Consider the following 26,544-nt stretch of genomic DNA (forward strand, 5'->3'; position numbering starts at 1 on the left):
CACTTTCCCATGGCCCCAGGAGTAGGGTGGAGGAGGATTTCAATTTCCAAATACCTAGCAAGCAGTCCAGTAAGACTACCACCATACCCCCTACTGGCCTGCACTCCATTATTTCCCATCTTGAGAGAAAGGTGGGACATAAATTCAGCCCAAAAACTAAAATAATGAACAAATAAACCATTTTCAAGGCAGACCAGAGTTCTAATGAATAAAGAACAAAGTCAAAAAGACGTAACTGGTAAAATGGGATATTAAACAGAAAGATTTGTGGCATATATAAATCAGTACTCCACTCAATTGGCATAGCCTGCCATGTTTCTGGGTTGTCAAGATCACCAGGCTATTGAATTGTAATTTATTGTTTTCCAACCAAAAACAAGAGTAACTGTAGTACTGCAGCAGACTCATGCTGTTGTTGTTGTTGTTGTTGACTTAGAATGGAGTCAGAGTTCCTCTTTGAAGTCCTTATCCTCTGGTTTAAGGGTTTTTTTCTGAAACAAAACAGAACAAGGAGAACTATGTCAATATCATGATTTTTAGTGGAAAGATTGGCTGAAGGTGGGTGAAGAGCAGCTAGTGAAATCCAAACCCTTCCTCCCTGCATTTCCCAACCATTTTAGTTGTCCCAACATCACTCACCTGAGACATCTGAAAACATTAGGAAGCTTCTCTCAAACTATATATATATATGTGTGTGTGTGTGTGTGTGTGTGTTTGTTTTTTTTAATCTTTGATTCTTCTCTGTCGTGTATCCCGCAGATCCAGACCACAGACCACAGCCAAGGCTTGCCGATTCTTACTATACAATATTGCCAAAATCCGACTATATCTCTTTGCCTCTTATGCCAAGATCCTGGTCCATGCCCTTGTGGTCTCACAACTTGATTACTGTAATGTTCTCCTGGCTGGGCTTCCTCTTTCTCACCTCCATCCTTTAATCTCTGTCCAGCATTCAGCTGCACGCATTATCACATCTGCCCACCGCTCTGACCACATCTCTCCTGTGCTGGCATCCCTTCACTGGCTCCCCTTCCCTTTCCACATTCAGTACAAGCTCCTGCTGTCGACATTTAAAGCCCTCCATGGGCTGGCCCCTCCTTACTTATCAGACCTTCTTTCTCCTCATCTTCCCACTAGGGCCCTCGGTTCTGGTAGTCAAGGTCTGCTGTCCCAGCCCAGTTTGGGGAGAAGTGTTTACACTGGTCAGCCATTGAGCTCCTCTGGTGCCTGACCAAACTACCAGGATACCATATGATATACATCCATGGAATCATAGTGTTATAAATGTGTAGTTTGAAAGGACCCCAAGGTAACATGCCGTCTCTATGGAAGGCCCCAGGTTCGGTCCCTGATATCTTCAGATGGGACTGGGAAAGAAGCCAGATGCCACTGCCAGACAGTTGTTGACAACACATAACTATGGAGCAGAATGTGGTTTAAGCAGAGGTGTGCCTCATCCTGTTTGAGACAGATACTTCTGCTTGACCCATAAGCCACCAGTGCTGTGCTAAATGGACCAGTGATATGATTTGTTATAAAGTAGCTTCCTGTGAGAAAGTAATCGAGTCAGTTTGGGATGCTGAATTTATTTCCATTAATTAGGACAAATATCTGTTTTAAATTTAATTCTCCACTTGAAGTGGATACATGACATGTTCTTTGTGTCCTCACATGACATGCCTGGCACTCCCTCTTTAGAGCACAAATACTTAGCACTCTCAGTCCTGAAAACCAAGTTCAAATCATCCATTTCTATTGCTAAATACTGGTTGACCAGTCACAAAGAACAAACCCTGAAACAAAACAAGCAGACTTCCCACTTGGTTGGGAAGTTGTTTTCTTTTTTGGACAAAAGATTTAGGAAGTCTCAACATCAGCAGATCAGCAATTATGTGCATACAAGCTGCTGAAAGCCTAGCAGAATCCACAGATGCTCTGGTATTAAAGGAATATTTGAAAATCTTTTGCCAATTAATACTAAAAAGCTGTATCCAATCAGGGCTTAAGGAAGTAGAAGGCTTTCATGGCTGGCATCCATAGTTTTCTGTGGGTTTTCCAGGCTATTTGGCTGCGTACTGGAAGACTTTATCCTGACATTTCACCTGCATCGTGGCTGGCATCTTAACAGGATGGTGGCATGGAAGTGTGTGGGGGAGATTATATATATATATATATATATATATATATATATATAGTGACCCTTGATTGTGAGGAAGTGATTTACATGTTAATCTGTGTGATGGTCTGTTATTGAATGGAAGGAGATGCAGGAAGATATGTGTGTCTATTTAACTAGCAATCCATTGTCTGTGGGGGAAACCCCCTGACTCTGGTTGTGTTCATCTGCATGGACTGAATCTTTATTTTGGTATTCTTCAGGACTGGTAGGCAAACTTTGTTTACTCTCAGTGTTTCTTCTTTCCTGTTGAAGTTGTCCAGGTGTTTGTGGATTTTAATGGCCTCCCTGTGCATTCTGACCTGGTAGTTGCTGGTATCGTCCAGAAATTCAGTGTTTTTAAATAGCATTCTATGTCCAGGTTGGTTTCCCCTGCAGAAAATTGATTGCTAATTAAATGACACATATTCACCTCACATATCCTCCGACCCTGAGGTCTTTCCATTCTACTTCCTACAACAGACCAACATATTAACATGTAAATAACTTCCTCCCAACCAAGGCTCACACAAGTATATATATACTCCACACACTTCTGTGCCACCACCCTCTGAAGATGCCAGCCACAGATGCAGGTGAAATGTTGGGAATAAAGTTTTCCAGAATGCGGCCACACAGACCGGAAAACCCATAGAAAATTATAGCTTGAGGAAGACTTGAAGATCATGGTGGTTTCCAGATAGAGCTTGGGAAAAGTTACCTTTTTTAAACAACAACCCTGAGAATACCATAGTCAATGGCCATGCTAGCTGGGGGATTCTGGGAACTGCTGTTAAACAAACAAACAAACAATCAGTTTCCCATCTCTGGTCCTGCCTCTGGTAAATCAGTTGGGGGATTCCTGGCAAGACATAGGGAGAAGACTAGGTGTAACTTGGGACAGATGGCATTAGTTTATTTATTACCTAAAGTCATGTATACGTTGCCATTCTCATACCCTAAAACTGTCCTGATTAATCATCTGTTGTCTCACTTTTCCAGCTGGTTTTTAAATTCCTCTTCGCACATTCTTTCTTTGTCCTCAGCTTATTTAATTTACATACAATTAACTCGGAAGTGGGGAATGTAGGGGCAGAACCCTGTCCTTGCCAGTAGATTCAGACAAAAGCAAACTGCTTCTTATAGCTTGTATGTTCTTCCTTATTCATAACTTTTGTTATCTTGACCATACTTTGATTTTGCTTGGGCACATGTAACCCAGTTTTCATCTATGAAATGTTGGAGGGTATACCTAATGCCTTCCTAATATGGTTTGCAGTGGAAAGGTAGATCCTTTTGTTGTGCTCAAAAGTAGCTGGCCTGGCCCCATTATTCCTAAGGCTGCTTCTGTCAAGGAAATGAGCCAGTTCTGCCTATGCCAGTTCCCAAACATTCCCCATGGTCTGGAAAATTGCTGTGCCACAACTCCTATGCACATATTCCGCCACAGCGCCCAAGTTTTCCATAAGTCTCAAACAACCTTCCCCAATCTCTAGCAAAATAAAAATAAAAGAATGGAACCAAACATTTTCAAAGGTTGTGAAAACAAACTATGCCAGAGAAGAAAACAGTCATTAAATATAATCATTCACATTTGTCCAATTAGCATAATTTAATTTAATTGAGAATTTCAGGTTAGGGGATATTTTCAAAATGGATCTGAAAAACCTTTTAAGACTGAACAGCTTCTCAGAAGAAGCACTTCAAATTTAGTGAAACATTAACTTTACAGAGAACAGTTTCACACTGGAGTCTACCTCCACACCTTTGCAATTTTCCCAGAAAGATATGCACCATGGTTCTGAGCTGGATCTTGTAATATTTGCAGCAAATCCATTCCTTCATCCAGCCTAGGTTTCTTAGAATGTTCTGGACTGGATATGGTTAGTTCACACCAGTTATTCTATTGTGTCCCTGGGAAGGTTTGAACAGTTGACTTGTGGCTTTGGACAGGGAAGAAACTACAGAATAATAAAGCTCGCATCTTTTAAATATCTGAAAAACATATAGTCTTACTTCTGAGAACTCAAGCCTCCAAACACAATAGATCTAAGAGAAGATATAGATGCAGGGTGGGGAACCTTTTCCAGTTTGATGACCAAATTCAGGGAACTTCAGGGCTGCATTCCAGTGTTAGGTGTGGCTAAAAATAAGTTTTCAAGCCTTGTCTGAACCACACTAACTTTGTCAAGAGTAGGACTATATTCCAGACAGATGTAAAAGACCAGGTACTTTCCCAAAGAGCAGAGAATAATAATGGAGCAGAAAGCTGTTACCAGGCAGCAAAAGAGTCATTTACCTCTTGCAGTCTCTGTAAGAAGCCATTGCAGAAATCCTTTATAATCTCCACCGAGATGTCATCCAGGGGCAGCACATCATGCTCCTCATCTGGAGTATGGTACGCTGCCACTGCAGGCAGCTGGGACTTCTTCAAGTGGAAATAAGACATAACCCGTTCATTGCCCTTTGCAAGGATATCCACCAAGATAAAAAGTATCTGCAAGAAGACGGTAACAAAGATCCAAAAATATTTCAGAAGAATTACATAGGCAAGTATCAAAGGAGGTCCAAACCAATAAAATATTATAACTCTTGATGAAAGGAAAGCATGGACTATAGCTCTAAGAAAGCTGCCAAATAATCTCTGGACTGGTGGCTTTCTAGATCAAGGGAAGTAATAATACTATAGTAATAATAGGACACGGAGCAATAGATTCAAAGTGCAGGAAAAGAGATTCCACCTCAACATTAGGAAGAACTTCCTGACAGTAAGAGCTGTTCAACAGTGGAACACACTCCCTTGGAGAGTGGTGGAGTCTCCTTCTTTGGAGGTTTTTAAAGAGAGTCTGGATGAACATCTGTCGGGGGGGGGGGGGATGTATTCCTGCATGGTGTGGGGTTGGACTGGATGGCCCTTGAGGTCTCTTCCAACTCTTTGATTCTATGTATAAATTAACAGCAGTAATCATAACCTTTTAAACAAGCTGAAATTGCACAAAGAATGCATAGAAGAGGAACTGGATCACACATAATCCCAAGACTCCAGCTTTCAAGTTTCCATCAGTTTTATACAGAGTCTAAGTGGTACACACACAAGATGCATACACATAGGCTATGCAGATGGACTTTACCACTGTGGAATGTTTTGACTTACCTTCCCTTGAAAGAGCATGGCAGCTTCACGGTACTTGTCCATCTTCTCTGCATGCATTGGAGATGACTTGTTAGTGAACAAGAGAAGGTGGGTCTCAATTGCACTCTCAAAGAGGCCAATTGCAGTCTGTAGGGGTATTAGAAAATAAGAGGTGAAGACACACATTGGCTATGAAATTAAAAGCTTGGGGCTCTGTTGGATCAGCAAGTCCTAGAGAAAATTTCAGACTATGCATCAAGCCCTTAGAATTATGAATTTGTTCCCTCAAGTTAGAGTTTAGGAAAGTTACATCTTAAAACACAATGTGCAGTGGCCAGGCTGGCTGAGGGGTTCTGGGAGCTGAGATCCAAAACAGTAATTTTTCCAATTTTTATGTTTGTAACTAAATATGGGGAGAAAATGCAGAGAGAAAAAATGTAGAGAAGGAATGAGGCAGAGGTAATGTAAATGTTTGGATGCATTAGAGCTGACGCCACTGCTAAGTGTTCTTTACTATAGATGGACTTTGATGTGTTTTGTTCTGTTTAATGTATACTTTGATATCCAATTATTTCTTTTTATTGTATGCATTGCTACACACATGCTACACAATCTTTGTAGTCTTGCTACAGGATAGAACACTAATTTGAAGTTACTCAGATATGGAGGATTTTTATTGTTGTCGTTGTTCAAAGAAATAGCCATCAGGCATAATTCTACAAAACAAGAATCTTCTTCATAGCTACTAAACACACACAAAGAGAAAGAGACCAATTCATGGAGAAAGGAACAGGGTACTTTTTGGTTTCACCCCCACTGCTTAGTTAACATCACCACCCCACGCAATGAAAATGGAAAGCATTCACTTTCAGCACATGTTAGCAAAGCAATTGCAAACTGCTTTGCTAACATGCCCTGACCTAACATTTAGGTCAGATTTTAAAAAATAAGCCCAGGACCCAAACTAGTAGTGGAATTTAAATTCAAAAATATGAAAGATTGGTCTTTGAAATGTGTTTCCTCCAACATCTTGCAGATTTGCAGTCTACTTTGTTTTACCACCCTAAATGCACCTGATCTTTTCTAGTTTTGTAAGCTAAGCAAGGCCAGGCCTGGTTAATACTTGGATGGAAGACCATCAGAGAATACTAGAGCTCTCTGGGAGGGGTTAGTAAAGAATTCAGGTTGCCTGAAAGTCTGAAGAAACACTGCCAGTCAGACCTGAAAACAGTGGTAGCTTGTGGCTCTAAAGTCAATGGGCAGCGAATGCAACCCAAGTTTTAGTCCATACTTTAAAGGAGCTGAACCTATGGGGGATGGCACCTTTTTGAACACCTCCTTTAAAGTTTAAACTAAAACCTTGAACATATTCACCACTTCACTGACATGGAAGCCATCAGCCACTAGTAGCTGACAAAACTGAGCTAGATGGACCAGTACTCCAGATCAGCGTAAGGCAGCTTATAATACTCCTTACATCTAATTTTTTGCAGTCCATATTTGAGACTGACAAACCTATGATGTTAATTTTACCCCAGTGTTTGTCTTAAATATTGCTGTCATTTTATTTTGAGATTTGCTTAAAATTTTATGTATGCTTACTTGATTGCTTGGAAGTAAGTCCCACTGGGATTTCAGTCTTCATTGTTCCCTAATAATGCAGGTTCACTGTATTTGTACATTTTAATTATAAATGAAATTTTACATTTCATTGGTTCTTTTGAAAAGATATATGATTTTGTTATAGTCATAAATTTAAGAGTAATTGCAATTTGGCAAGGACAGACACTATTAATCCTCTTCCATCCCACCTTTTCAGCTGCTTTTAAAATGTCCCTCTTTCTCTCTTCTTCTCACTTTCCGCCTTTGTCATCAGTTTGTTTCTGTTGCTGCAAACTGAGTCTAAAGTGCAAAAGTAGTTTGCTTTCAGTTCACTCAGAGGAAAGGAAGGGCAGAATCTCCTTCTTCACTGTAGACTCAAGGGAAAGCAAACTGCTGCAGCCTCTTCTAGACTTGTGTGATCTCCCTTGTTAATAACTGTTACCATCTTGACCACACTCTGATGTTGTTCCAGTTTTCATCTGTGAAATGTTGGACGATGTGTAAAGGGCTGTTCCAAATATGAAACCTAGGAACTGACTGAACACTGAAGGCATTAACGCTGAAAAATCACCAAGAACTCACACATGTGTAAGCTTCCTTGACACTACAGTTATCATCATTTATAAAAACAGAATAAAAGCCTGGAAAACATCTGAATGTAATTTTGAACTGTGTTTGAGTTAAAAGCTGCAAGGCCAAGCACGCTGAAGACTGACACAAAAAGAAGCCCCAAAATTTTCTCCATGTATCACTTGGAGGCCCGATGGGTGAGCAACACACACTAGATCTCTGTGAAGCGCCTTGGGGCAGCCGATACTGCCAATGGTTTCTTTGCTTAGGCTCCAGTTGGTGGATAATTTGTCATCTGATGTTTCCTTCCCCCTTCCCTTCCCCCCATTTCCTGAATGGCAGCAGCTGCTCCCACAAGCCAAACAGAGTCCTGGAGAGCCGGCAGCTGACCTGCTGCCTCCCCATGGATCACACACACAACCAAAAGACAGCAAGAGACTGACTCGGTGTCAAATGCTGCCAGTTTTTCTATGAAAAAGAGGAAAGTGTGAGAGGATTCCAGAATTAACAAGAAGAGGTCAGCAAGTACATTTCTCCAAGAGGCTTCCAAGCTGAGAGCGCTGGGACTTTGGCACCATGGGAGGTCCAGTCCTATGACTGTTGAGCTTCTTGCTCCACAGAAGCAGAAGCGGCAAATAGGGAATGTAAGAAAAATGGAAGACTATCTAACCAGAAAATATTAACTCATGACAGACGTGGACGATTCTCCGCCTGCTGCTCTATAGATCACCTGTGTCTTGCTATCATGAATATTGGAAATAATCTCAGCAAGAGAATTGTTCCTCCCAGAGGAACAAGCCAAGAGGCAGTTATCTGTCTGTTAATATGAACATGCATTATTATGTGAACCACATAGGGCATGGTTTACCAATAGAAATAATGAAGTGGCAAAGACAATGTTGTTGTTGTATGCCTTCAAGTAGTTTCCATGCTATGGCAACCATCCTAAGGCAAACCTATCATGGCGTTTTCTTGACAAGATTTATTCAGAAGAGGTTTGCCATTGCTTTCTCCTGAGGCTGAGAGTATGTGACTTGCTCAAGATCACCAGTTAGTTTCATGGCCAAGCTGGGAATTGAACCCTGGTCTCAAGAGTCACAGTCCAACACTCAAACTACCATGCCACACGACCTTGGGCAAATCACATGGTCTCAGCCTCAGGGGAAGGCAATGGCAAATCTCTGAACAAATCTTAATTAAAATAAAAATAATTTTTTTTAAAAATTGCCAAAAAAATCCCATGATAGGGTTGCCATAAATCAGAAATGACTTGAAGGCACATGACGACAATAACAAAGATAATATTATGCCATGGGTATTGTGATCCTGAGCACAGCCTCTAGATGCTTGTAGTTCATGGTCCAAACAGGAGGGGGCTCAACCAGCGCCTTGGAGGTGATTGTGTGACTTTTGCCTCTAACTTTGTCTTTTGCTTAATGGAAAGTTAATCATTTTTACAATGCCATCCTGCAGCCTGTTATATGTACCATAACAGGCCTATACAATTTGTAACCTACGAAGGGTGCCACAAACCTGCTTTTTCTGCCTGTTTGAAATTATACAGTGGAAGCATAGAGGGAGATTGTCCAGTGCCTAGTAGGCCAAAGTATGTGAATAGTCAGATACATTTGGCTTAGATGGGATTCTCATCTGATCTAATATCTCTCTATCTTCCAGCTCCCTTAGTTCCAGGATTAACATAGATATACACAAGAGCCTTCTACATTCCTCATTTAAGACTACACCACAAACTGGAAGGAAGGACAACAGACAAACTTAAAAGGGATCACACTTCATGGTACTTTACTTGCCTCTCACCAAACATGTCACTCCAGCTGATGATGCAGGTCCACTAGTATGCCATGCAGTATACCAGTCAGGTGCAAGAGTGCCACATGGCTTGTCTATGTACTGTAATATCCATGTGATGATATCTGCATTCAGTATAACCTTTTAGTTTATCACTCCTGTTAATTTCATCATAATTTTAGTCCTGAATGGAGACTTGGTGAATATTGTCACCCTTTGCACTGCAGCATGTATTTCCTTCTAGTCTAGCCTACTTAAGAGTCATGATGATTCAACTAACATATCTCTAATAGATCTATGCAAAGGGATCTTGTAGCACTTTTGAAACTAAACTGAAACAAAAAAGTTAGTAGCATGGGTTTTTGTAGTCTTTGAGTCTGTTTGGATCAAGTAGGCTTACGTCTGTGAAAGCTCATGCTACCAACTTCTTCAGGTGAATTTACATATAAGTAGGCTCAAGTCTGCAAATGCTCAGTCTACCAACTTCTTTTTTCAGTTAGTCTCAAAGGTGCTATAAGATCCTTTTGCATATTGAATTTTCAGTCTAACACGGCTATATCTTTGAATTCTAACAAACCTATTCATTTATTTTGTTTTATATATCATCTTCCAGCCCATAAGGGCTCCTGGGGTGATGCACAACAAATAAAAAATGAAAACAAAGAAACATTTTTAAAACACATTAAAAACTCATTAAAAATCTTTTTAAACAATCTGAAACCAATCTTAAACTATACTTCTAAAATGAAATAATTAAAACAGCAGTTTCCTACATCAAAGGCCATGTAGAACAGCAGTGTTTTAGCTGCCTAGGAGAAGCTCAAAACAGATGGGACCACTATACTTTTTTTTGGCAGGGAGATCCATAATCAAGGTGCTGCTACCAATAAATACCTGTTATGTGTGCCTACCAACCTTAACCTCATTGGGACATGCAACAAGGCGTCCGCTGAGTATTTCAACTTCCAGGCAGGCTTTTTTTTCCCTGTCAGGATGCACGTAAACTAACCTTATATGTAAACAGATAATGTATTGTTTGAGTAGATGCTGTATTTTTGCCCCACAGTCAGAAGATTTACTTGAATGTTAAGTAAACAGGTTATCATCTGATAGATACATTAATTCTATGTTTGTGGGCTTTGCAATCTCAAATTGAAAGTGTGAACTCAGAAATCAAATGCACTGGCAGCCCCAACCCCAGTAGGTTTTAGAAATGTCCTTTATTACCATAGGATTGTACTTGGTCACCCAACGGAGTTCATTGACCCGGATAAAGCGACTCAGCTTGTTGGCATCAAGTCCTTCAGCATCTCCAATATCCAAATCTTGCCTTTTGTTATCCACCTGAAGTAAAGTAAATAGTCTCACTGTTGTTGCTCTTTAGTCATTGCCCCCCTACAACACTCAGAACAATAAAGTAATTCATTGAAGAAGGAAAACTCTTCTGGGCCCAACACACTGTTTATACTTATATCACCATCACCATTATCAGTACCATCATCATTTATAATCCACCTTGCCTCAGATGAATTCAAGATACCATATATTATTGTTCTCATTGTATCTTAATGACAGTCTTGTAAAAAATAACTAGCCCAAGGTTAATCAGTAAGTTTCATGGTTACAATGAGACTAGAACCTGAACCTTCCAACTCTCATTCTTGTTTAACCACTACACCACATTATTATTTATATCACATAAACACTTTCTTGAAGATATAAACCCTAATTACACTACAAGTTTCTGAAGCGCACTCCTCCTGCACAAATTAGGTTCCCATGTACCACTGAACCAGAGTGTCTCTGCAGGAAAGTGCTGCCAAAAGTTATTTACCATCCCCCACATGCATATTAGCATATTTGGTATTTATGATAGCAGAGTACAGCAGAGTGAGAGTATGGCTATAGAACAGGAAACACTACTGTGGTTACTTGTAGTAAGGAAAACATGCATTTACAATTTCAGAAAATCAATTCAGCGATAACAGTTTTTTTTAAAAAAAAAACTAGATCCTTGCACAAACCCACAACACTGCCTTTTATGTACACTCATCCCTCCATATTTGCAGCTTTGTTATTTGCGGATTTGGTTATTCATGGATTTGATTAATATGTTCTTCTAGGAATATCTAGATCCTCTAGTGCAACTCTATAGTCAACTTTAACCAAAAATTACACCGAAAGACCTAGAGATTCTTAGAGAGAATACTCTACTAGGCACTTGTAGCTCCTCCAGTGCAATTCTGTGGTCAGTGTTTTTTGGACGTTGACCACAGAGTTGCACTGGAAGACCTAGAGATTCCTAGAGAGGTGTCCTCCCAGGTAAAAACATGGTGTTTTTGTTATTTGCAGTTTTTCCACATTCACGGGGGTCTTGTGTCCCTAACCCTAGTGAATATGGAGGGACAAGTGTATTCACGTGTGCTGCCACATATCAGAATGTCTACTCTGCTAGCGTAACCTACCTCTTTCTTTTGGCCTGACCTATATGTCTAAGAATGGGAGAATAAAGACTGAGGCCCTATACAGACTGGACTGAAAGGCTGGCCTGTGGATGGAGTCAGGGTGCAGCATCCTGACGATGCATGCCCTGACTCCACCCCCAGGGCATCATGAGGCTGTGCACTACTCCACATCTTGAAATAGCTGTTTCCTTTGCCCATTTTCCCCAACTGAAAGGCATAACAGAAAATTTTACAGATTTCAAAAAAGGCTATTTATTTATTTATAATGCCACCTTTCTCCCAAAAAAGGGACACAAGGCAGCTCACAATATAAAAGCACATCAAAACATTTTTTTAAAAAACAATTAAAATAACCTAATTAAAATCTAATTAAAATTAGGGTTGGCATCATCCAGTGCAGTAACTCATGGTGCCACACACCCTTTGACCTCCTCCCATACCATAAAATACAGAATCCTTAATACTGTGTTTTTGTACTAGTGTTACTCATAAATCACAGTTCCCAAATATCACTGAATGTAATGGCAATAGTTGTGACATAAACAACTAGCAAAACTGAAAATATACTTTTAAATTACAATATCATACGCACAGATTAAATGTATTTACATGTACATAGTAAAGTAAAAAATTGGTAAGATGTGATGTTGTTAAAGAAAAATTTAAAAGAATTTAAAAAAATTTTAAACTTAAATGTTAAAATGTTACATTTTAAAGTTTAAATTTAAAAAAAAATCTGAGAGCTCTCCTTTCTCCTTCCACTGAACCTCACTCCACTCACACCATCTCCAGCATTTTAAAGGGACACAAGCAAATACCACAACCCATTTCTGGCAAAAGGCAATTGTTTAGGGACCAATGGTGTCACACACACCCATCACCTAGTGTGGCTCACCCACCCCAGTGACACCTCTGATCATGTGCAATATAGTGCTGTGGATCCTAAAGACAAGAAGGATTAGGTGATAACTATTGTGTGCCCTCTGGGAAGAGTGTCTTAACCAATCTAAATCTTTCCCATTTTTAAAAGTATTCATCTGCTTATTTCATTACTTCTAAACCTAATAAACATTGGCACAAGCATATGTGAATTTCCTGGAAACATTGTGCAAGCAAGAAAGCTCTCCAATAAATAGAGGATTTTTTTCCTTCAGCAGATCAAGAAAATATATATATATATATATTCAGGCTCCAGAAACAACACTTTGGGGAACAGATTGCCTCCTGCCATCTTCTTGCTGAATCTATCTTCTTGATAGTCTTCTTAAAAGGTGGAAAGAAAGGTATCAAAAAGGCTACAACAGAGTCCCAGTGGCACAATTAGTTGTTAGTTAAAACATCTAACTGATTCGCAGAAGCACGGTCAAGACCAGCTTTCTCCAATCTGGCACTCTTTGGATGTGCTGACTACAAACAACAGCATCTCCAGAATGGTGTCACACAGCTGGAGGATGTCAGTTTGGAAAGAGTGGACTAAATTTATGGAACACAGGAAATACACATGCATAGAGAATTCAAAATGGTTGGATGGTCCCACTCCCCCACCCCCCAACATAGGTCTACCCCAGTTCTCTTTCCCACACATCAGGGATTAGCAACTGTAGTCTTTCAGATGTTGTTGGACTTGAACTCCCTTCATCACTCATCACTATCAATGCTGATTATGGATGATGGGAGTGGCAGTCATCAAACATTTGGGGGATCACAGTTTGCCCACCCTTGCCATATGTAGTCTCCAGTGCTGATTTCTGCCTCAAATGTACCTCAGGTCACAGTGGAGGAAGGCTAGAGGACTGATTCGTCTCTCACCAGCTTGGAAGCAAAACAAGAACAGCTCCATGGAAAATATGAAATGTTAAACTAGGATTAAATTTATGAGCCAGAGCACATAATCCCCTGGGACCGTTTCAGGGACCACCAAAGTTAGTGGAAACAGTTCTCACAGGGGCTGGAACAGACAACAGACTTCTGTAAAACAGAGATTAACCAGAGTCTGATGCTTTGCATATTTTGCCATAACATAAGGAAACTTCTGTGCTAAAGAGTCAACACACATACACACTGAGTACCTTACTAAGTTTGAGACAGATCTCCTCAAGGAAATTGCTTAGGGAAAAGCAGTAACATATCCAGACCTTCTGGATTGGACCAGAACCCAATAATAGTTTTGCATTTTCTTATTACAAATATTATTGCACCTAAAACTGAAGATCTCTGATGACATACAGAATGCCACCACTAAGGAAGCAAAAACGCATTATTATTTTTACAGTATTTCTAAACATGTGCAGAGAGGCTTTCCTTTCAAAGACAGAAATTACAGTCCACCCTCCCCTTACGTGGGGATCCACGTAAGGGGAATTCCGCATGTGCTGGAACCCTATTGGAAGTAATGGGACTCGCGCCTGTGGCGTGCGACAGCGTGCGCACACCATGGGCACACGTCCCATTACTTCTTCCGGTGCGACTTTCAGTGGATGCTGAAAGCCACATATGGCGCGCCCACGTAAAACACAGGCGCACTGTATTAGTGTGTTAACATGGGGATTATCCCATCATTCACAATACCGGAGTGGATGCCAAAATTGCACTATGTTGAAATTCATCCAATGACAAATAAAAATCTGTTAGGAAAATGGTACACAAGCAGGCAACATAGACCTAAGGCAAGGGTAGACAATATACTGTACAGTCAAAGACTTGAATTCATCACAGAGGGATGTTTCAGAGGGCAGGATTCCAATGGTGAGCACAGACAATGGTAGACCAGCAAGGCTCAAATTACTAGCTTATTTTAGCTTTTTTTTTTTTTTTTTTGGGGGGGGGGGTCAGTAAATAGGCCCCTTAGATAGGCATCTAAATCTTGTAGGATTGAGAAAAAACATACCAAAGCTGGGAAACCACCAAGCCATTGTATCTTGGGAAAGGGGGTGGCCATGTGGGGAAGCCCCAAGGGTCAGAAGGACCAGATTGGAGGCAAGCATTCCTCACCATAATATAATGTATCCATGCAGACATAACCTTAGTTAGGCTTATTTGGGATGGGAGACGTTCAATATAAAATCATCTGAGAATCATGTGCTACTCTATTATGAAAAATGAAGGTAACCCCATTCAAAGCAATGCTCTATGCATATGTATTTTGATGGATAGGGGCCAACTGAGTGCCATTCCTTTACATCTCCCTTTAAGGCCATAATTTTATGTGCATCTTCCTGGGAGAAAGCTCTGCTGAACACAGAGGACTTACGTCTGTGTCATCATGCATAGCATTGCAATCTTAATTATCTGAGAATTCTGCCCAACCTTTCAGTCATTGATGCCAATAGCTCCTCTAACCTGTGTATTCTTGGTCTGCTGTCCAAAGAATGATGAGGGTGTTATTTTATATCTGAAATATTGCAATCATTTTATTTGCCTTGTGTGCCTTCATAACTCTAGAACTATTTGTTCCAAGTTCCTACCTCAATTTCCCCTTCCTCTAGCCCACACTTTTCACTTTTAATTCAGGGGAAATCAAAACCCTGCTATATTTATTCTTCTTAATCTTTTTGCAACACAACTGACTGCCAATCTGTATATATAACCTGTCAACACAGTTTAATTACGGCTGCACTCATTTGTTTATCATCCATAAATAGTCAACCAAAGGGAAATAAAAATCAAGAAGAGTGGATCCAGGGGGAGAGCTTTCCGGGCAGTCATATAATTCTGTATAATTTCCCTCAGACTGTGGAATTGAGGCACAGGGGTTTTGGAAGAAAAAAGATTATGACTAAGTAGAAATTGGCCAGTTAAATCTGGTTTCCATTTATTGCACCTGTTGAAATTACATATGATGTTATTGAATAAATGGTGAGTCATCTGTTAGTATACTTTCCAAATCTCTTTATACTTTATACATGCGAAGGAAAGTGAATCTGTGGCTTTCCCAACACCTTCCCAGCTTTTAAAGTTATTTCACAGTCTTTGAAAATCCCAGATAGAGACATAACAAAGTTGCACTGTCTAACCAAGATGTACAGTATAAAGATATGCATTTGAGGAAGTAGACTTTGATCCTCAACAGGCCGACAAGAAACATCGCCGTGAGGACAAAGTGGGGGTGTGGCAACTGCACGGTGTCCACCTCCATGCTGACACACCCCATGCTGACACACCCCACTGTATGTTGGGTGGCATCACAACCCATCTTTGGTGCAATGTATAAATGTGCTGTGCCAAAGAGCCATGGAACAGCTGCGGCGACAGTGGCTATGGTGCCCTTTCTGCAGCTCAAAAAGAAGCCACTCTGTTGATGTTGATGGGCTGCAGCTTCCTTGGCTATCTAGCAGAGCCAAGGGAAAAGAATGCTGGCAGTTGCAGTATAGCAGTGTCTGGAGGACCACATGGTTCCTACCCCTGAAGTATACCTTCAGCAAGTAGTTTCATGCCATGACATTAATTGTGTCAAATATCATCAGTCATTAATATCAGATAGTCATTTAGATAGTTTCAAGGGGGACATTTATGCTTGTCTATTGAAGCAAAAACAACAAAGGCCTTGTGACACTTGAATAACAATTTTTATTTGGCATGAGCTTCTGTGGTGTGCGCCTCAATTCATCACATGCATGGAGTGTTGGTTTAAGTAGCATATTATTAGAAATATGCAAGGGTGGTAAGTGAGCAAACACCTTTTGTATTTCAGGTCCCTTTAACTCAATGGCCCCCAAACTGTGCCTTTTAAAGAAATTTTGGACTTCATCATGGAACCCTGGTGGTGCAGTGGTTAAATCATAGAATCATAGAATCGTAGAGTTGGAAGAGGCCACAAGGGCCATGCCTGTACTGCAACCACTCACTCACAAACCACAGGGTTGTGAGTTCAATCCCAACCAGGGGCTCAGGGTCAACATAGCCTGGCATCCTTCCAAGGTTGCTAAAATGAGTACCCAGCTTGTTGAGGGCAATTAGCTTACAGTTGCAAACTGCTTAGAGACTGCTTAGGGGGTATGAAGTGATATATAAATGAAGCTGCTATTGCTAGTGAATCCTGGAAATTGTAGTTTATTGTGGCACCAAAGCTCTTGGACAGAGACGACTAAATGTCTCACAAAACTAGTTACCAGAATTCCCTAGCATAGGGTCAGGGCAGTTAAAGCAGCCTCAAACTGGATTATTTTACAGTGTGTTTTGGACCTTAGTTACTGATTGTAAAAGCTTACTTAATTGTTTATTTATTTATTGGCCACATCCTTTTGCCTTTAGCTTCACCCAACACTGGAATGTTGTCCATTAACATTTCTCTGAAATTGAATTTGGCCCTTTCAGCTGAAAAACTTTGCTTCAGTATCTTCTTTGATGTAGGTGCACAGCATCCAGAATCTTTGTTGTACTAGTAATTTCAGTCAGCAGGGGAGTGTCCCATTCTGCATTTGGATGTCATCCTCTGGCCCCATTCTCACTTACATTTAAACTGGTTTGCAATTTGCCTTTGCTCCGTGTCAGTGAATTGAATCCAAAAGATCCATAATTCCCACTATGAAAGCAGATCCTTTCATTATCCCCTTGTAAGCACTTCTTTTTTTGGCACAATTGTCATCCCCACTAGTTTGTGCCATTTCAAAATGCATGTCAATCATCGGTAACATAAGTGGCAGCCTGGCTTGGGAACTATGTATATGTATATGTATATGTATATGTATATGTATATGTATATGTATATGAAAGGTTTGATTCAACTACTTGCCTCACTGAGCTGCTGTCAGCCCAATCGCCTGGCTTGCCGTCTGAATAATTGCAAGCAGTTGCAAAATCAATGAATAGAATCATTTAAAAAAAAAAACATGCGCCCATAGTTCACATCACAAGCACAAAGGCAGCGCTAAGGAGTGGGTGGGATGGTGGATCTACCAAAAACTGAGGAGGGATGGTAAACACCCCTCTGCCATTAGTCCAACCCCTCCAGAGTGATGTGATTCAGATCCATCATTCCCACTTGTTAAACATGCTTTGGAACTGATATTTTCCAAAAGAACCGCCAAAGAACTAGTGTCGAGAAAGAGTGGGTTTTTTGCATTTGCCTCACTTCATAGTGATTGAAACTGATCAAAGTAGGTTTTCAAATGGGAACAACAGTCATATAACCCGATCAGCAATTCGCTTTAAATCATAGTGAGAATGTGGCCTCTGTTATGCTTTTGCCACTGTAAAGTATTGTCTTTCCTCTAGTATTTCCCAGGCATATCTTCCTTTCCCAGTGGCTGATTCATCTTAGAGAATTACCTACCTATTGGATTAAGAAAGAGATCATGATGTCCCCACTGGCATCTAGTGAGTCCCTTGTCAGTGGAGTGGTGAATCCAACCAAGATTTGAAACCAGGCTTTAAAATATCTTTCCAAGGGGGCTGAACCACATTCCTAAATAGATTTAGCAACTTGAATAACTTTTTAAAATAGATGGAATGGATTCAATGTCCCAATGACATGGGAACACAAGATGTCACTGGTTGAGCCATAGTTCTAAACCAGAAGCCACCATAGCCTAAGAATTAAGACAGGAATGTCACTTTACCCTACATCTCTATATGGCACAAGCTATCTAGGCCACCAACAAATATGTTCACTTCACTACAGGAATGTTCAATGAATCTACACTGAGACTTCTTGGTCAGCCTACCATATTCTGTGATGGCCTGAGCTGACAAAAGGACATAGCTAGACAGTCAGGATGCTAACTAGCCAAGGAAATTGCTAGCAGTTATACCTACGCAAAGTATCCTGAGGAGTTTCCTGTGTACTTATGTGAAGTGCTATGTTAGGTTAGCTGGGGGGCTGTGTTTGTACACCCCCTCCATTCCTTCTCTCACCTTGGCCAGGGAGTAAATAAGAGCATTGTTAGCTTTGCCACCTCTCATGTGGGAGTGGGGGGATATCTTGCTGACTATTGCTAATTTGCAGGTGTGGTTTACTTTTTTTCTGGCTGCATAACACAGATCAAAAGTTGCTGAAATTGAAAATCAGCAAGAAAATACACAGTCAGGTTGAGGAGCAGAAGGTACAAAATCCCCAGGGCCCAGATCTCTGGAGGCCTGGACAGTGGAGGCGTGGGTTACAAAATAAATATTGATATCCTAGAAGCCCAGAGGAGAGTTATGATATCTGTTGCTAAATTCAGAGAAGAGTTGTGATCATGCATTTTGCCCTTAACCATTACCAGCTTTCAAAGCAGCCTTGGTCAAGTTGACTAGTGGCAGAAAGGGCAGAGAGGCTGGGGCAAAGCAAAAGGAGAAATAAAGACAGGGAAGAGCCACTGTAAATCTCACTAATACAAATGTATTATGGCACCTGGGGATTTTGGAAGTTGTAGTCTTTACAAAGTTGTTTTCCCAGGCTTTAAGTCATATGTGGCTCTAGTTGATAATTTAAAATCAAGATGTGAAATGTGTAGGCCTCCAGATGTTGTTGGACTGCAAGTCCCACAAGTCCTAAGTAGTGGAGAAAATTATAAGAAAGTTTGGAAGCTGCAGTCCAACTGAAGAGCTATGTGATTCCCATCCCTGGATTATAGGAACTGGAATACATGCTTGAGTGCTCACTGATGTTAAACACACACAGAGCATTTGTATTTTTTGAATTTCAATTCCATTTAACCTCACTGATTATATCCCCACCTACTCATCCACCCACCCAGGCATGTCTATGAATAATCTGCAAGCTGAGGCAACACTCCTTACATCTCAGGAATTGGGCTCAAGTCCAATAAAGCTTATGCAGAACAACACTTGCTCACATAGTGTGAGCCAGTGTTATGCAGAGACTCTAGAAAGTATCACAAGGCAGCTGTCACGATCCCCTTTTAAAACTTAAAAGAAAGTTCTACATGACTTGCTAAAATCTACAAAAATTGTTATTGGCCACATATTAATTAGGATTAATTCCATCTCTCTTTTGGCAAAATTAAAGTCATCCCAAAATATTCCATTTGTCTTCAAACACTAGCATAGTCAGGGGAATGGGGTGAGCCCTGTTCTCTTTTAATATAAAGTGAACCAATTTCACTGGGCTACAAAATATAAAATATTCCAGGCCTGTTCCTGCTGCTTTGGGAAATATATCTTCCTGTATTTATTAGAGGGTAAATAATACATCATACATTCCACTATAAACCCAGTTTATACTATTAACACCTGTAGGACATTCTTGTTGTTAGAAGAAGTAGAAACAAGCCAAAACACCTACCACACGGAAGAGTGAGATGGTGTTTCTTGTGACATTATAATAAGAAAGCACTTTAGAGCTGTTTGAGATCCCAAATGGCACTTCTGGCATATTTTGTACCATGATGAGGAATTCTGTAACTTCTGGTCGCTCCGAATCCTAAAAAGATTGGAGAAGGAGAAATGGAACAGCAAACAATTTAAACCATGTATACAACACTGCAAATTTGCACTCTCTGTAAATCATTGTAACATTCATGCCTTTCCCCAAACAATTCTAGAAATCGGCAAATATTCTGAAAACACTCAACTAGAGCCTGGGAAAAATTCTGGCTGGGAAAAAAAGTAGGTCTCCCACAGATCATGAGACAATGTTCATCTTTTGCTGTTAAATGTTTTACTTGCCTACTCTTCATCTAAGTGAACGGACTGTCAGTTCAGAGATTTAACATGTGTGATTACATCAAATTGTGGCTCTCAAATAGACCCTCCTTTAAGCAACCAGGCCATGAGGCAAGTGAAACAAACATACTATACTGTATATACTCAGTTATAAGTTAACTTCATGTATAAATTGAGGACAAGTTCTGGGACCAAAATTATGGATTTTGATATGACCCATGGATAAGTAAAGAGTAATATTTAGAAGCATCTAACAAAGGACATAAAAGATGAAGCAAAGGAAACGATGCCAAAGAACTGACAAAATTCTAGCAGGAATAACTGATTGTGCTCACCCTAAAGGCTGGATGGATGCGGAGGGAAATACAGTAAATGGAAGCATGCCAAAACATGACAAAAAGGATGAAAAAACAAAGAAAAGAAAATGGCAACTGTATTAACAGTGATTATAGCCTTTAACTTTAATGTGATAACTTTGCCTTATTTTACCCCAGAAAAGCGTTCAAAAATACACAAATGTCTGATTCAAAGCCTTCAAAGCCTAATTTTGCTTTGTGCTCCTTTGAGGGGAAGCATCAAGGAGCTGCCACTGCCACCATTTCTCTGCCCAGGCATTTACTAAAATTTCTAGACTTATACATGAGAATATATAGTACATCAGTAGTGTTGCTAGGGTTGGTATCACATGTGTTGTAACGCATGGTGTCACCCCCATGAAAAAAAACTACCCAAATTGTCAATTTGCAATATATTTTGTCTTCTTTCCCAATGTGCCCACTCCTGCTCTGTAGACGGGAATAGTGTGGTTCCCAAATTTTGGTCCTTCAGTTGTTTTGGACTTCAGCTCTCAAAATTCATGATTGTTGGCCAAGTTGGCTGTGGTATCTGGGCACTGCACTCCAAAATACCTGGAGGACAAATATTTAGAAAACACTGGGCTGGAGAGATCGCTCAGGTTTTCTGCAGGCTTTTCACTCTGAGCCAGCATTTAGGGGAAGAATGCTGACATCTGGTGGCTATTTGTCCTCTTACAGGTTTCTTCGGGGGGGTTGTTCTTTGTGAGCCACTGTTCCATGGAAAGAAAACAAAATACAAAAGCTGAGAAACAGCTTTGAAATACTTATTTATCACAGTTGAAAGTCCAGGCAAAGCTGGTCATACCATTGGGAAGTGTGTGACAAGCTGTCTAAGGTTGTTGGTATTCAGGATCAGAAGGGTCAGAAAGAAATGACAGCAATTTCTTTCTTTTCAGCTGTTTTAGCATTGTATTTTTTACTCCCAAGGAGGCCAAGGCTTTGCATGTTGATTGCACCACAAGGGCCAAAACAACTTGACCAGTTTTGGATATTATGCAGCTTGACAAGGTTGAGTAGGTGGGTGGGCAGAAAACCATTTGCACTTCCATCTCAGGCAGAAAAACATCATGAACTAGCCTAGTTGAAAGGAATCATGCAGCCCCCAGATGTCACTGGACTATTGATCTACTGTCTATTGATCAAAAATTCTAAACTAGTTTTATTGGTTAAGAAATGTATGTGAGAGAGTGCGTGCATGCACAGCCTGCAGCCTCCATTATCAAACAATTGTACAGTATTTATTTTCTTATTTAGATTGCTGAATAACCAAGACCAGTCTGAATTGTTTACCAGTATATTAAAAATATAAGATATAAAATCACAGAACAGCACAAGATAAATTCTGAACCAGGGAAGTGAAAATATTGTTCTACATCTACACCATGGTAAATCTAACAGTAAAAGAAGAAGAAAAACAGTGTAGAAATGGGCATAGTTTCTTCACCCCATCTGTTTTTTGAGGGAGCCATTTTGTTAGTTAACCTCTAGCTAGCTGGAGTTCCTCCTACTTTACTGTTTTAGGGGCTTGACAGACGGCCCCCTTTCCTAGCCAGATCAGAGCCGCAGCGACTTCACACCGCAGCCCCGATCTGGCCTTTTGAGAGTGCAAAAAGGAGCCGCAAAAAGCGTCTCCTTTCTGCACCCTTGAAGGGTGTCATAGCCACGGCGGCATGGCTATATGGTGCTCCTTCAGTGCTGTGTCGTTTGGACACAGTGCTGGAGGAGCGCCATGATGCTGTGTGCCATGTGGAGCGGTGTGTGACATCATGGTGCTCTGGGGACAGAGTCAGGGCATGCGGCATCTGGTTGCAACACCCCAACTCCACCCACAGGCTGGCCTTTCAGGCCAGTCTGTATAGGACATTAATCGCCTGACCTTCCCAAGGCTGCAAATGGCAGCATTCTCCAGTAGGCAGAGCATCAATATTACTCTTAACACTTTCTTAAGTTCAGTATTATCAAGCTATTATAATGGAAGAAAAAGCAGTTAGCTATATTATCTTCCTTTCTATTTATTGATTCAAACAAATAAGTTTTATGTGTATCTGCTCCTGTTAGGGAGGATCTTTACATTGACATTAGGCAGTGGGAACCAGAAAGCACATTCAAATTGTAACTCAAATATACTGTATATTCATTGAATTTCTCATTGGGCTACACTTCTGACTTGTGTTATGTAACAGGTTTCAGTGCAGGGAACAACCTTATTAAAAACAGATGGCAAAATGAAAGCTGATAATTTTAAAAGTATACTGTCAAAATCAACTTTGCTTATTCTTGGGCAATTAAGATGGTTCTATTGGAATAAACCTTTCAGGGTTTCAGTGAACGTCTTGATGGAGATTATTCCAGTGCTGCAGAGGCATTAGCAAGTATGCCCTCTGTGCATGCTTTGTTGTCCTAAATTGTCTATCACCTGGCTAATCTGTTTAACGTGCTCTTAGTTAATGCTGAAGACAGTAGTGCAATTCAGCCAAGGGAAAGGTGTGTGTGGATAAACATACTATGGGTAGTAGTTAGAAGACCTTCAGAATTACTTGACATTTTGATCTAATTTCATCATCTCCTTTAGCATTAGAGGACTCAAAGTCTGTCTAGTATGTTTTGGCAAGGCCACCTATCCACTACATGATTAGTTGACACAATTGTAATCGCAGTGTGCCACAAGTAGGATAATGTAGGCAAAACTTTGCAAGATCAATAGCTCTGGCTGTCCCAAAATACTCTGCCAAAGCCATAAACATCAGTAAAAAGCAAAGTCTCTCAATGCATATCACCTTATAGGGAAATTTCTTTCTAACTTCCCAGATTATAGGAATCAGATGTTAAGTCTCATTCACTAAGTCTTTTGTTGTTCATGATTCTGACTCCCTAAGAATGCCTTCACATATATGTGACCAGGACTGGTTCAAACTTGAAGGAGACTTCAGTGGAACTCTCCTCCGACAGGCTTACCAAGTGATGGCAGTACTCTGGGTTGCTACCATTTTACCTCTGTCAGAATACCCCACAGCAACAATATGTCAGGTCCTCTAGAACACTGGGCAGATGTTGCAATGGTGGCAGATGTAGTAATGGCTGCTTGTGTAACTACCCAATCAGGGAAACTAAAGACAGGCATTTGTCCCTGTCAGCTGTTCAAGCACTGCCGGATACTAGCCCTGAGGGTCAGAAACAGACTTCAGAAAATAATGAAAAGAACTAGATCAATTTAAACATGTATTCTAGATTATTGGGCATGGATCAATTTTGTCATACATGTATTTTAGAGCTGAGATTGTGTTGCTGTGCACACTTGCATTCTCTTTCTGGAAGAAGATAGCGTTAAGACACTGAGCTGTACTCCAATTTCACCTGTCATACATTACTACAAGTCTACTCCTTGCACCAAGGAAGTAATATTTGCTGTAGCTAGAAATTAGGATTGGTTACGCTATCTTTCCCATTATGCCAGAACATTTGATATGAAAGGGCAGCCTGATGTAAACTTTTGAATATTTTACTACAACTGAAAACTCTCAACAGACCTTAAAGAATCCAACAACCACCACCTCAGCAGCACTGATAAATGCTTCAGTGGCTGCAACATCCTCCAGAAGCACTGGTTTCCTCAGATCTTTGACAGTGCCTACAGAATTGGAGAAAGGAACATGGTCACCATCTTTTCAAAGGAGAATTTCTGCATAAACTCACAGCCATAACAACATTCCACCTTTGTTTTGAATTTTCAGTTAGCATCTCTTTCAGGTGTTGGGCAATTTGTATTTTTGCACATTTGTCTTTGTTTAGTTTAATGCCAGAGACATTTGGGAGAAGGTCGTTCCTTACTCCATCTGTCACCATACTTATAGCCAAGACCTTGTCCTGAAGCAAGATCTGCTGGAACATGAGCAGCTCTTTTGAAGTTACTTACTTTAAAATCCTGTAAAAATATGTCAGCGTCTCTTGAAAAGCAAATGCTGTCCCTGACTTAATAAGTCTTCTTATTAATCAGGCTTCTAAGGAATAAATTGTTTTACAAGGCTAACTGGACAGATTTAAGCTTCCTTGCCTGAAACATGACTTATATTTTAACAAATGTCACATTTTTAATGCAGTTGCATTTTATTTTGTTTTAAAATCCTTCCACACTACACAATTATAGCACTATGATTCCACTCTAAAAGCCATGACTGAGTCCTATGGAATCCTGGGGTTTATAGTTTGATGAGAAACTAGAGCACTCTGGCTGAGAATTGTAAATCCCCTTCCCTAAACTGCAAACTTCAGAATTCCATAGGATGGAACCATGGTGGAATCATAGCACTAGTGTGGGAGGGCCATTACACTTTGTGTATCATTCTTTACAATGGAAGAGGCAGAAGAAACAGTACAGTGGACCCTTTGTATCCACTAGGATTTGGTTCCAAGATCCCCCATGGATAACAAAACCCGTGGGTGGATAAAAAAATCTGTGGATACAGAGGGCTGACTGTACTATGATTCCCCTAACCTAACCTAATCCTCTCCTCTCCCCAACCCCAAAATACTTAGTGCTCGCACTCTCGTTATTATGAAATTAGAAACACTGTTTTAGTCCTTCCATAATAAACAGTAGTTGGGATTTTTAGAATAAATAGTAATTTGATCTACACTGATCCCATCAGTCCACACTGTTGAAAGTGACTTATCCCCATGATAGGGCCTCCTTATGGAAGGGGGTGACTCTGTGCCACCCAGGGACAGTGTGCATATTCCTCATTATTGAGAGTAACTATATGACATGTTATCATCTAGAACCTTCCTTTTCTATGTCCTGATGATCCATATGGTTTCCAGGACTACTTGCCACCTTTTTGCTTGGACTTCAAAATATTGCTTTCTTACCTTCCGATGTAGGAAACTTCTCAGCATGTACAACAAGAAGCACAAAATTGAGAAGGAATACAGTAAAATCCTTCAAGATGGAAGTTTTCATTTCCATGGTTTCTTTTCTTGCCTCGTGTCAGGCTGTGCACTTTGCATAGACAGGCAGCTTAAACAGACTCTGTTTAATTAGGTGAGGCAACCCCCTAAAGCTGTGGGAGCAAAACACCTGAGAACAGTCAAACAGACTTCCTCTGAGATAAGAAATGAGTAATGTTCTAAGCTCCTTCAGTGTTGCATGCTATATATTCACTTTGTTAGCAAAGCAGCTGTGCTACACAAATACACACAATTATACAACTTTACTTAGAATTCTGTTAGACAGCACTTTTACGACTGCCACGTATCCCATACACTATTGAATATATAGGAATCATGAGTACAAATCGGTTATTAATGTGTAACTTTAGGTTATGCCATTTGTAACTGTGATTATGAATTCCAACCATGCTAAAATATTATTTGGAGTAAGCTGCAATGAACTTGTTTCTAATGTATCCACATGGATCTTGCATTGATACTGAGGGCCAGAACAAACTGACCAAAAAGGGTGGATTGGGGCCACCCCAAGACAGCTTGGCACAGCACCGTGGCAACCACACACCACAGCCCCAGTCCACCATGGAGCTGGTCGAAATAGGTGCAGAAAAAATATACTCCTATTTGGGCTGGTAAAAAGCTGCCTTAGGCAGCCTGACTGCAACCCCAGGGCAGCTTCAAGCCACTCCGGCAGCATGCGCCGCATAAACACCGTGCCCCCAGAGTGTCTTGAAGCAGCCCATGTATGGTCAGCCAGAGTGGCTTCTGAATATCTTGGGGAGGTGTGTGGCGTCTAAATGTGATGCCCTCAAGTCACCTGGAAGCCATTTTTTCAGTCAGTTTGTTCTGGCCCTCAGAGAAAGAAGTTAGAAGCTTAAGGTTTTGTAGGCTTAGGTCTACTTCATC

The 26,544-nt window shown here is 40.6% G+C and overlaps 1 protein-coding gene across 1 annotated transcript; it reads right to left on the reverse strand.

The window, feature by feature from the left end:
• Positions 1-295: 295 nt before the first annotated feature.
• Positions 296-25,657, reverse strand: ERP27 (endoplasmic reticulum protein 27). The gene is made up of 7 exons (XM_089526621.1): positions 25,561-25,657; positions 24,222-24,322; positions 19,959-20,096; positions 10,497-10,613; positions 5,310-5,435; positions 4,455-4,652; positions 296-491 (listed from the first exon to the last, which is right to left on the reverse strand). The coding sequence occupies exons 1-7, from the start codon at positions 25,655-25,657 to the stop codon at positions 444-446; spliced, it is 825 nt and encodes a 274-aa protein (XP_089382747.1). The 3' UTR covers positions 296-443.
• Positions 25,658-26,544: the final 887 nt, after the last annotated feature.

This window comes from Sceloporus occidentalis, unplaced genomic scaffold (assembly GCF_023333645.1).
Source record: "Sceloporus occidentalis isolate IW3139 unplaced genomic scaffold, rSceOcc1.0.p SCAF_5, whole genome shotgun sequence".
NCBI classification, from domain to species: domain Eukaryota; kingdom Metazoa; phylum Chordata; class Lepidosauria; order Squamata; family Phrynosomatidae; genus Sceloporus; species Sceloporus occidentalis.

What these genes read in the sequence shown, in the direction of transcription:
- ERP27 (XM_089526621.1), bottom strand. Translation starts at nt 25,657, where the DNA reads ATGGAAATGAAAACTTCCATCTTGAAGGATTTTACTGTATTCCTTCTC. An exon ending in GAAGTTTCCTACATCGGAAG is followed by an intron (nt 24,323 to 25,560) that starts GTAAGAAAGCAA and finishes CCAATTCTGTAG; the next exon opens with GCACTGTCAAAGATCTGAGG. An exon ending in TCTTACAGAGACTGCAAGAG is followed by an intron (nt 492 to 4,454) that starts GTAAATGACTCT and finishes GTTTTGTTTCAG; the next exon opens with AAAAAAACCCTTAAACCAGA.